We start from the raw sequence: 12079 nt of genomic DNA on the forward strand, positions 1-12079 counted from the left end.
CATGAATATCCTTATTACGTCTTATATATTACCTCACCTAATATTATAAATGCAAATGTGAGTTTATTTGTTTGTTTGCAACACTTTAAGACACTTTGCTTCATTTAACTAATTAACCGATTGGCATAAAAATTTGTACACACGTTGTCAGGGGTTCAGAAAAGGATATTATAGGGCTCCGGAGGCTCGCAGCGCTGCTTAGGGCAAAGGCTATATCGAACTATTCGGGGGATTTTTAGTTAATTTAGGAAATCGAAGAAAAACAACGTACCTTTATTTGTAACTAGTCAGAAGTTACATGCAATATATTTCTTTTAAAAATACAAAAATATTATAAAAAGGTAAACATATATAAAACCTATCCCTATTATCAGCCGGCAGCCTGCACCGCCAACAGACATTTTATCCCGAAAAAAGTCGCCTTTCCGAAGGATACATTTCCGAAGGATAAATACACCTGATCGCGAGCGAAGCTGCGGTTCAAAGCTAGTATATTATAAATATCATTTACAATGTTTAAAGTATATATATAGTTCAATAATATTTTTGTATTGAACCAGGTCACAGTGTTTACCCATTATTTAATCCGTACGAGGAAGTTGAAACTAAAATATCGTTCTGTATTATCCTCAAACTGATGTAATGTAGTTCTAAATTCTACATGCGCGACAAATTTAATGTTAATTAAATTAACAACCAAAGTAAAATACAGTAGCTGCAATTATTTTTAGAGTTCCGTGCCCAAAAGATAAATAAGGATTTTACCTCAAGGGGTGTTTATCCATCACGGTTCAAGGACGTTAATGGATAGAATCTTGATTTTTTTACAGAGGTTGTATAGTAGTAACCCGACTAACTTATTGAACCGTATTACGCTATTACTTCTTTGGCTGCTTTGATAAAAAAATACTAAAAATAAAAATAATGAAAATTTAATGGTACGGATCCCCCGTGTGCGAATCCATCTCGCACCTGGCCAGCTATTATATCCCACGGCTTAGCACGGTGTCCACAAATGAGGATGTTTCAATCTAGACTAGTGAAGAATGGTACTTAAGCTAATTAATAACGAATTTTAACTAATTGTTGTATCCCAAGGTGCGAAATTATTTCATCTAAGAATTGTCAAGCCTCTGAAAATGGTAAACGAGTACTGCATATATATATATAAACTCAAGTTAGTGTGAAAAAAATACATAAATTTAGGGCCCACCCATTTTTCGTCGCCAAATTTGAGAGATTAGAGCTGGCTTTCATATCCGTGTGCTCTCCGGTTGTTTTACGAGCGTATGTATGTTTATCTCATTCTTTCGCAAGCCCTACAACCTAAACAGTACCCTAACCATGAGTTTTTAAAACACCCCACAATGTTACATTACATTTACTCAATCCATTATTCTGTTCCGTTTGCTTCAGTAGACTGAGTAAACGTAACAATAAGTAAGTGCTCAAGTCCTTCTGTCTACCTCACATATTCGCAAAAAAAAAAGACAAATCATAAAACGACATTTTGTCAATTTAGAAATTGAATGATACGTCACTGACTCTATAGTTCTGATACAATCCGCTTGGGGCGCTGATTGGATTTGTATGAGCAAATACGTAAACAAATACCAAAACAGTCATATTTGTCAAAATGTAACAACTGAGGTTTTCTTCTAAATTCCAGAAGTAAGTAACCATCCTCTACTTTCCCCCTGGTTTGGACCCTTGATCAATAAATTAATGTTGTTACGTCAGTAAAAGATAAGTAAACAGTAATAATAGCAAGAAATAACAATGTATTTAACGTTTTCAATAAACAACTATTTCCTTCCTTCAAAACATGAGAACAAATTAATTACAGTAATTTCTCGTAAATGTTTATTACAGGAATAACATTAATATATGTTTCCATATTATTCAGTTTATTCTAAAAATACACATAAGTTTTTAAATTTCTTTTATTCATTGTGGCAGGTAGAATGTTGGTCGAACATTTTTTGGTACGACCGATACCACCGCTACATCTATTTCTGGCTAATAACAGCAAGGTAAAATGGCCCTCTATTCTGTTTAATGGGTGAAGAAATCTACCTAAGGCATTCCAATTTAGTCAGGAGTAACACGGTATCTGTCGCTAACTTCAGGAGGGACTCTAACGAACGAAACAAGCACGCAGCACACCTGATGGATGGCTGCTGCCGCACAATGGACATATGTAATCAACCGCTGTTAAGATTAGATTCTTAAAGGTGGTAGAACCATTTGTGGTTCGACTCCGGCGGCACCACCGCCACACCTATTTCTACCTCAAAACAGCAGTGCCAAGCGCTTCTGTGTTCTGATTTGAAGGGTGTGGTAAGGGAGACATACTTTTCCGAGGCGTTCCAGCTTATTCCACAGGCGTAGCGGAACATCTGTGGCCGACTTTAGGTGGGACTGGAAATCTAATCTTATTTGTGATCACAGCTGATGTCCATGGGTGGCAGTTGTCACTTATCAGGTGGACTGCATGCTCGTCTGCTTCGCCTATATTATAAAAAAATCCTACCTGAGGTGAGAAGACTGCTGGAATGCCTCCGATAAGTATGTGTCAAACCAGAACACAGCTGCGCTGAACACTGCTTTTGTTAGGCAGAATATAGAACCACAGAGAGTTTCTGCTATCACCAGTTAGGAGCACAAACTCATACCCAGCTATGGGAAATTTAAATAATTGCAGCTCATGATTTACTTGTTTTTTGACAACACGGGTCGCAGAGCGGTGACTTCTGACAAGAGAGTTCTGGGTTCGATCTCTAGCCAGACAGACTTGCATTTCTGTCATGGGTATTGTGTATTAGGAAAACGTCGGGAATTTTGTGTGGAAAAATCTTATATGGGATTCTAAAATCGTTAATTAAAATAAACAGGTATACCACAGTCCAGTTTTAATAACGAGGTAATTGCAACCATCCTTATATGAAACGAATGATTGACATTTGACGTTTAACGTTCAGATATAGATATACGCTGTTTGTCCACTGCCACCGTCACCAAGCCGATACCGATAATCAATGACGGCGCCGAAGTAGCGTACATCCATATACTATAGTCGCTTGTTCACCGCACGTCCGTCAACCGAGCACCGTCATCCCGGCCGCCGATATTTCGAGTAGATCGGCGTGACCGCTAGATCGACACCGAGATTTTGTCGGGCCGATGTGCCGGCAATATAAAACATATTGGAACTTGTCCATACTCTGCTGTCACACGCTTGACAGCAGGAACAAAATAAACCGCCGATATGGGTCGCGGTGGACAAACTATCGTCGTCACGACATAATAAAAATCGGGCCGAAATGATTTCGTTCTCGGCTCGGTGACGTTGCGATGGACAAACAGCCTTAACCTATTCTACTAACAACATGTTTTGTTACTTTTATTACCATGTATTAATTCAATGATAATTGCACGTAAAACTTTTTTTTTTTTATAATATAGGAGTAGCAGACGAGCATGCAGTCCACCTGATGTTAAGTGGCTACTGCCGCCCATGGACATCTGTAATCAACCCCAGATAGGATTAGATATTCCTACCTGAGGTCGGCCACAGATGCGCCGCTAACCCTGAGGACTAAGCTGGAACGTCTCAGAAAAGTCTGTCTCCGTTACCACACCCTTCAAACCGGAACACAGCAGCGCCTAGCACTGCTGTTATTAGGTAGAAATAGGTGTGGCGGTGGTGCCGCCGGAGTCGAACCACAAAGAGTTCTACCACCTTCAAAAACTTAAAGCGTAAAACTTAGCGTCGTTATCAGTGGATCCAAGGTTTTAATCCCAGGTAGTAATTATGTACTTCTTAGAAATTAATTGTCCTTGCTGTAATGGAAAAGTAAATTGTAAAACCTGCAAGCCTGAGTTCACAAAAGTTTTCAAAGGGTTGTAAAGTCTTTGGTCTACATAATAAGCATTTGACCAGGCGTATGGTCTAAACCCCGTCTCACTCAGGGTAGACTCGTGACCGGCAGTGGGACAGTAATGGATTAAAGATGGTGTCATCAATTGAAATAAAAATACAGTGATAAATAATATTTTTCCTTATAAGTATAAATAATTAAGTACAATCATTTTTTCCTTAAATTTTGATAGGTTGATATACGATTAGTATCTTTATTAATTTAGTTTAAATGTTATATTACTAGAATAAGGCTAATTCTGCACATCTTTTCCCTAATTATTTTTGGAATTTTGATGATCATTTGATGTATCCTTTGTGTTAAGTGTGGATTGTATTTAGTGTAGTTATCATGGGTTATAGACAGAAACAGCTTTATTTAAAGTGTTGGAATAATATAGTAAATATTTTATGTTTTATTGCAATATTTATCGCAATAGGTGAGTGAAATATACAGTACAGTACAGAAATAAATAGGACATATGGTACTTTTACCGGGTAAAAAGGGGATAGTAAAAAATGCCGAAAGGAGTCGCGAGGCAGATTATTAAATTGCATAATATTGATAAAAATATAAAAAGTATATAATTTGTAATATACATTTTTATTTTCTTAGCTTAACATAATTAATTGTAACTGTCTAAAGAAAACAAACGCTTGAATGCCTTAAATAACTTACCTTGCCTGGAATATACAGTACCCTTACCATGAGTTTTTACATTTTCACAAATATGACGGTTTTTGTATTTGTTTACGTATTTGTCCATACAATTTACAATCAGCGCCCCTAGCGAATTGTATCAGAACTATAGTGTCAGTAACGTAACATTAAATATCTAAATTGACAAAATGGCGCTTTATGTTTTGTATCTCTTTTTGCGAACATGTGAGGCAGACAGAGAGACTTGATCACTTATGGTTACGTTTACTCAGTCTACTGAATCAAACTGAACAGAATAATGGATTGAGTAAACGTAAAGTAAAATTGTGGGATGTTTTAAAAACTCATGGTAAGGGTACAGTTCAATATCTTAGAATATCTAATGTACTTATGTTACATAGGTACTTAATCCAGTTTTATTTAATTCGCAAAGGTAGCAACGCATCTGTTGTCAACCACAAATACAAACTAACCTTAGCTGACCTTGATTACATATATATTCATAGACACCAGTAGCCACTTACCATCAGATGCAGCGCATGCTTGTTTCCTTCTGCAATATTTAAAGAAAATGTTGGTACGATCTTTTTATTTTATGGTTTCTTTGATTACAGTTGCACTCAGTATATTTTATAGCGATACCTCTAATTTAATCGACAAGGTAAAACAAAATAACGAGTATGTGACACCAAAGAAGGTAAGTCCTTTGTATTTTAATATAATGATCTAAATTTCTGTATACATACTTCTGTATTCCTGTTTCAATCTTATACGAGTAACATACTTAGAGTACTTACCGATGTAAAGGATATAAAGCAGTTTGACTGCCTACGTGTTTGCTACTATAGCTTTGTAAATAAAAAAATACATGCGACTACCAATACAGGGTTTTTTGTGTAACCTACTATACGTACAATATATATGATTTGATTAAAAAAAAATACTTTAGCAAAAGTGCCACCGTTTTTGCACTATCAATTGTTTTAGATTTTTTAAGAAATTCAGCCCTCTTCATCTTCTTTCGTCAATTGCGTGTACAAATTTGGTGATGCAGTGTTTATTTTTTCTGTTAAATACTATCAGATAGTTGGTTATCATATTGAAATGTAAATTGGTTAAAAGATATAAAGAAACCATGAAAAAAATAGGGATATTTTTAGATTTTAATTAAAAAAGTTCCCAAAAGTGATCGAAGTCTATCAATCAATACGTACTTAGCGAGCGAGGTGGAGTATAGCCAAACCCTTCTCATTCTGTGAAGGAGATGCCCAGCAATGTAATAATAATGGGTTGACTATCATCAGCATAGAAAAAATACGTACGGTAATAAAGGAAATAATAATTATTTATTTATTTGTAACTAAATAGGCATAATAACTATCAACCTATATACAATATAAATAATACACCCATACCATACGCAAATAGCCAAATGTCTTGGCATGACTCTTGATGTGAAGCTGCGCTGGAAAGCTCACGTAAAGAAAAAACGGGATGAGCTGGAGTTCAAATACAGAGCTATGGATTGGCTGCTTGGGAAACATTCCTCGCTGTCTATATACAATAAAATATTGTTATATAAACATGTCCTAATGCCAGTATGGACATATGGTATTCAACTATGGGGCTGTACCAAAAAGAGCAATTCAGATATTATACAAAGATTCCAAAACAAAATACTTAGGGGTATTGCAAATGCACCTTGGTATGTAAGAAATAAAGATCTATATCGAGACCTTCAAGTAGACCTTGTTAAAAACTGATAAGTAATTATGCAGAAGGTCAATAAAAAAGACTTCACCATCCAGCTCCTCGATACGACGGACCTAGTGAGAAGACTCAAACGGACTAAACCCTTTGAGCTAATGATATGACACAGTGTAGTGTTAGTGAAATAGTGATACGTGAACTCCCTTATTTGATAAGACAATGAAGTGCAGTGTCAGAGGACGCCACCTTCATTATACGATTATTTAGCATTTTAAGTTAGCGTAGAATTACTCATTAGTCTAAATTAGGCTAGATTGTCATTAATATAAAGTACCGTACGACTCCCTTGGTACTTTACATATACAAAAAAAGTTGTAACTAAATTGTCTATTTCAGACACTAAACAAGTTTCTGCATGAAATCAATTCAATACAACCAAAGCCATATAACGCATCTACTAATAATCCTGCAGTAGTCGTAAATGTGACCAATGAAACAAGTAAATATAATAAACCTATTAATAAGAATGAAAACGACGGACATGTTACGAAAGAAAAAATTACGCCACCATTTAATGAAGGCACTACTAAAAAAACGATAACACCCCCTGTAGTAGCCAGTACTGAAAGAAACGAGAATTCTAAAACGCCTTTGAAAAATGTACCATCCAGTACAGCGAAAATAAGACCGATAAAATGTAAGATGCTGCCAGAAAGAGATGACGAGGCAAAGTGTGGGAGCAGAATAGCTGATAGAAGTAAGTTTTCATAATTCACTTTTCACAATGTTGGTAAAACTCTCTGTGGTTCGACTTAGATGAGACCAACGCCTATTTCAGCCTAAACAGCAGTATTAAGCGCTGCTGTGTTCCGGTTTGAAGGGTGTGGTAAGGGACCATAATATCATACACACGTACATAATTATCTTCCATTACGATAACAACTTTCTAATATAAGCTTATTTGATTGATGCCAAAACATTAAGCACCGATATTTGTGCCTGATATGAGTTGATAGTAAATTACTGAACCGATTTAGATTGGATTTGTACCTAACATTGACGTGGAATTATGAAGTGTTTTTTTGATTTCAACGAGTAATCTCGTATTTATTTTCAGAATGCTGTGAATATAAGTGGGCTATGAATTACAAAGATGATATTTTGCAACACCTAAATTGTGGTAAGTACTATATACCTACCTACTATTTACACAATGCACCATAATTTTCCAAATATATCAAAACACGATATATTCGGTGAAAAGCGGTAAAGCCGTTTCGGAGAAGTACGGTAACTAACATTGTGACACGAGAATTTTTTATATAAGATTTAATAAATCTAATATATTTTCAGGAAAACCAAGATTATCTTTTATCGATTACAATGCTGCGTCCGCGGAGTTTCCACACATGGTAATGTTGGCTCATTTATATTTTATACCGAACATTACAATTTTTCGTGAATATATTGCTTAAGATTGATTAACCATCAGAGATTTGCAACAGAATCAATGAGCAAGCTTTAAGACTTCAGTTGGCGTCAAGTTATATGGTTAAATCTACTTTTTTAATTTACATAACATTCTGCTTTAATTAACAACTTAGTATTGAGTGCAACTCAAGTTAACATGAACATACCTTAAATAAAACGTTATCCGCTGCGTAAGCAGGATGTGTTAGCTTAGATATCTTTACCAGAATTATTGCAATACATATGAAACTAGCTGACCCGGCAAACATTGTGTTGCCATATAAATAAAAAATGTTAAGGGTGAACAACTCTTATCACTTAGGGGTATGGAAAATAGATAGTAGCCGATTCTCAGACCTACTGAATATGCATATAAATTTGGTTAAAATCGGTAAAACCGTTTCGGAGGAGTACGGTAACTAACATTGTGACACGAGAATTTTATATATAAGATATACTTCACATGTGTTCTCTAATTCTGCACGAAAAATTCGAAGTTATTTAACGATCATCGTATTAAAATATTCTTATACTTATTCTTCCAGGCCGCTGTGGGATGGATGCTCAAAGATCCTAACAGTAAAGACGATCAAAATATAGAAAAAAAGTACAAATTCAAATGCAGTGGCTCTTTGATCAGCAGCAAATTTGTACTGACATCGGCACATTGTTTGTACACCAACAACATTAGAATGGAACCCCATATAGTTAGATTGGGGACTGTTAATATTGATGAGGTAAATTAAAGAAGCTTTCCGCACTGGCGTGCTTTGAAGGTGGTAGAACCCTTTGTGGTTAGACTGCGGCGGCACCACCGCCACACTTATTTCTACTAATAACGGCGCTGCTGTGTTCCGGTTTGAAGGGTGTGGTAAGGGAGACAGATTTTCCGAGGCGTTCCAGCTTAGTCCTCAGGGGTAGCGGTGCATCTGTGGCCGACCTCAAGTAGGAATATCTAATCCTATCTGGGGATAATTACAGATGTCCATGGGCGGCAGTAGCCACTTACCATCAGGTGGACTGTGTGCTCATCTGCTACTCCTATATTATAAAAAAAAACTCGCACTAAAATTTCCTGTGTCGTGGTTGACATGGACACACACAAAGTCGAATGCACGAACACCCACACCCAGAACAGAAATCTAAATTCGTCGTTCAAATACTTGTCTGGCCGGGGATCGAACCCGGAACCCACTGCGCATCAGACCGGTATGGTCACCGCTCACCACACAAATCGTCAATACTCTAGAGTGTTGTGAAAATGGTCATCTCTCGTCAAAAAAAAAAAAAGATACCGGCCGAATTGATAACACCTCCTTTTTGAAGTCGGTTAATAAGCTTTCACAAATGGGACTAATGTAAAGTGACAAACAGAAAACATGTTTGGCTAGACCATAGATTAGTAAAGATTACTCACTCCTAACAAGAAAATGTAACCAGTTTTGACAATTGAAATTGTCACTGTCATCTATTTTCGTGTTTGAAAAATATTAAAAGAAAATATTTTTTAGATCATTTACGAATGAAATGATATTTCTCCGCACTTTTTTTTTATTTCGTTTTTTTGCACCACTTAACTGCGCATGTCGGCATTGTTCCGTGTAAATTACACCACGATAGCCATTAAATGGCTGGCAGAATTGTCTGCCGTTTAAGCCATTTAATGACTTCATTCAATTACAAGACGGTGAGATATCTATACTTATCTATGGGCTGGACGTGTACCTTTAATTTATGTGTAGAAATAAACGGTTCTGTTTTCATTGTCAAAAGTTATGTTTCCTATATTTCAGGGAGACGATTACAATATCCAAGACATAGAAATTGAAAAATTGATTCATCACCCTGAGTATTTACCAACGCAGCCTTACCATGATATAGCATTACTGAAATTAAAGTCGAAGGTATCATTCTCGAGGAAGATACACCCTGCATGCATTTCAACCACATTGGGCACAGCACGGTTTACGAAAGTAAATGTTACAGGCTGGAAAATAAAAGGTAGTTGGAATATTATTTTACGACTCAGTATTAAACATGGGTAAAGTCTCACAATTGGGCGAGGCGTAAAGCAGTACTCTTAACCGTTTTTTATGATATAATGAATAATGATGTATGATGTAAAGATTATAAATAGTAATAGCCTGGTGCTTTGAAACTCGGTCTTTCAATCGAGAGGTCTAAGATTCAAATCTCATCCTTCCCCTCCTGATTTTCTAAATTATATGTATATGGGAAATTAATTATATTTTCCTATAATGGTTGAAGAAAAAATCATGAGAAATCTACACGGTGAGTATACCGATCTGCACTTGGTCAGTGCGGTGGACTATGGTCCCTAAAACCCCTGTCACTGTGACACGTGATCCTAGACCGCAAAGACAGGACTGCGGGCCAAATGCAGCCCGCGGGCCACGAGCCGCCGAACGCTAGCCTAATGTATAGTTTGTCATTACGGAAAACTGAATATTTTTGTTACAGACACGAAAGAAATATCCGGTTATGTTCAACAATCCACCGTTAATATGATAAAGTATCAAGAGTGTCGTACAAAATTAAAGGATCATGAAACATGGAGAGACTTACAAAGGCACCAACTTTGTGCTGTTCGAGATGGTCGCAACGTTTGGCAGGTACGGTAATATTTTATGTGTTTTTATTAAATTTGTAATTATTATGTAACGGATACCCATGATAAGCGCTTGTTATTTGTTTAGGACCGATCTTTAGGTCCTTTTTCTTGTCACGCGGGATTGCCGAAAGCCCGCGTGTGGGTCTGATCGTCGTCGTCGTACTCTAAGGATAATGTTTTCACGCATGTTTTAATGGAATATACATACTCGTATTTGCCTTTATTTGTAGGGTGATCCCGGGAGTCCTATGCAAATAAGAATCGACACAAAATCGGGATTCATGCATAGCGTCATTGGAGTGACTTCTATGAGCCATTTAAATCGTTCGGATGACGTACCAAGTGTGTACACCAGTGTATCGTCTGTGTTGTCTTGGATAGAGCAGACTGTGTGGCCTAAAGACGAATCTACGTCATAATCCACGTACAGATGTTCGCTGCAAACGAGTCTTCGGAAAGGAACAGGACTAAACGAGATGCCCTCATAATGTACATACAAAACAAAAAACTTTATTTAATTGCTTAAATAAAAATTCAAGTGACTTTATGTGTTTTAAGTTTTTTTTAAGTAAGTAAGTAAGTTTTTAAAAAATCCTTAAACACTATTTATATATTTTGGATTCGTCTAAATGAGTGCAGTTGACTATAATACAGGTCTTACCGTATTGAAATAAGTAATGATGGTTTTTAAGTTATTACTACAATGATAAAAAAGTTCAAAATGTATGACATCCTTAGCTTAGCTCTTTGACAGTTCAGAAACCTGAAAAAATCTTAATTTTACATAATGTCTACCAATGTGGTGATCTGTGGCCTAAATCTATTCTTAAAATGATATCTACTTCTACATGCTGCAAAACTGCTTTGCGTTTCCTATCTATAGCACGTAGGATCCTCATTACCTACAAAATGTGTCGTAAAATGTCTTTCACGGTTCGTATAACTGGAATTAATTTTAAAATTATACAACAAAATTGAAAGTCATGTCCGTAGTTCATTATGTACACTTAATCGGAACCTCGTTACCTGAGGCAGTTACCTGTTTACGACTCGAAGCACGTAGGAAGCCCGTGGGAGAGATCCCGTGGTATCTATTACAAGTGAATCAGGTTCAAAATGGCGGCGCATCGACATCTATTACGGAGGCTTGATTAAATTGTCGAACATGGGCATTTTGTAAGACTGTGACTAATTAATTAATGGCAAGTTTGGTCTCTGCTATCGGACTATAATGAAGAAATTTGTGCGAACACAGATATTAACACTCCTTAGTGTTAATCTATCTGTCATATATTTTGCCTACCCGAGATTGCAGCCCGACAATTTGAAGGCAGGAATCGTCAAATCGCGATCTTTAAAGTGGCGATCGTTGATCTTGAAAATATGGATAGATTGATTATTAATAATGGACATAAGTGTATGTAAGTGAATGTCTTTGAAAGTGAGTAATAACGCAGATAAGACAGTATATGAGTAACTGTCACGTAAATATCGAGTGGTAAAATACCATTAACAAAATATACAGTTTCCTGTAACTACTTATGAATAATATGTGGAATCCTTTTATATAACCTGCTTTGTTTGTTCGTCTGTATGTAACGGTCTGTAAATTTTACAACTGAATTTTAAACCAATTAACCCTAATTGACAAAAAGCAGGCAACATTTTCTTATTCATCTTTATAAAA

At 36.4% G+C, this 12079-nt stretch overlaps 1 protein-coding gene across 1 annotated transcript; it reads left to right on the top strand.

Moving 5' to 3' along the window:
* The first annotated feature begins 5200 nt into the window (after window positions 1–5200).
* LOC140749258 (serine protease snk-like) lies at window positions 5201–10811 on the top strand. Its single transcript, XM_073082301.1, has 8 exons — window positions 5201–5277; window positions 6687–7047; window positions 7408–7470; window positions 7644–7702; window positions 8306–8497; window positions 9554–9761; window positions 10242–10393; window positions 10623–10811. The coding sequence occupies exons 2-8, from the start codon at window positions 6993–6995 to the stop codon at window positions 10809–10811; spliced, it is 918 nt and encodes a 305-aa protein (XP_072938402.1). The 5' UTR covers window positions 5201–5277; window positions 6687–6992.
* Window positions 10812–12079: the final 1268 nt, after the last annotated feature.

Source organism: Epargyreus clarus, unplaced genomic scaffold, assembly GCF_041222505.1.
Source record: "Epargyreus clarus isolate Ecla_fem2 unplaced genomic scaffold, WU_Ecla_fem_2.2 ptg000017l, whole genome shotgun sequence".
In the NCBI taxonomy this organism is placed as follows: Eukaryota; Metazoa; Arthropoda; class Insecta; order Lepidoptera; family Hesperiidae; genus Epargyreus; species Epargyreus clarus.

Excerpts from the sequence above, each read along its gene's own strand:
- LOC140749258 (XM_073082301.1), top strand. The coding sequence starts at position 6,993 with ATGCTGCCAGAAAGAGATGACGAGGCAAAGTGTGGGAGCAGAATAGCT. Across the intron at positions 7,048-7,407 it reads GAGCAGAATAGCTGATAGAA|AATGCTGTGAATATAAGTGG; the intron begins GTAAGTTTTCAT and ends ATTTATTTTCAG. Across the intron at positions 8,498-9,553 it reads GGACTGTTAATATTGATGAG|GGAGACGATTACAATATCCA; the intron begins GTAAATTAAAGA and ends CCTATATTTCAG.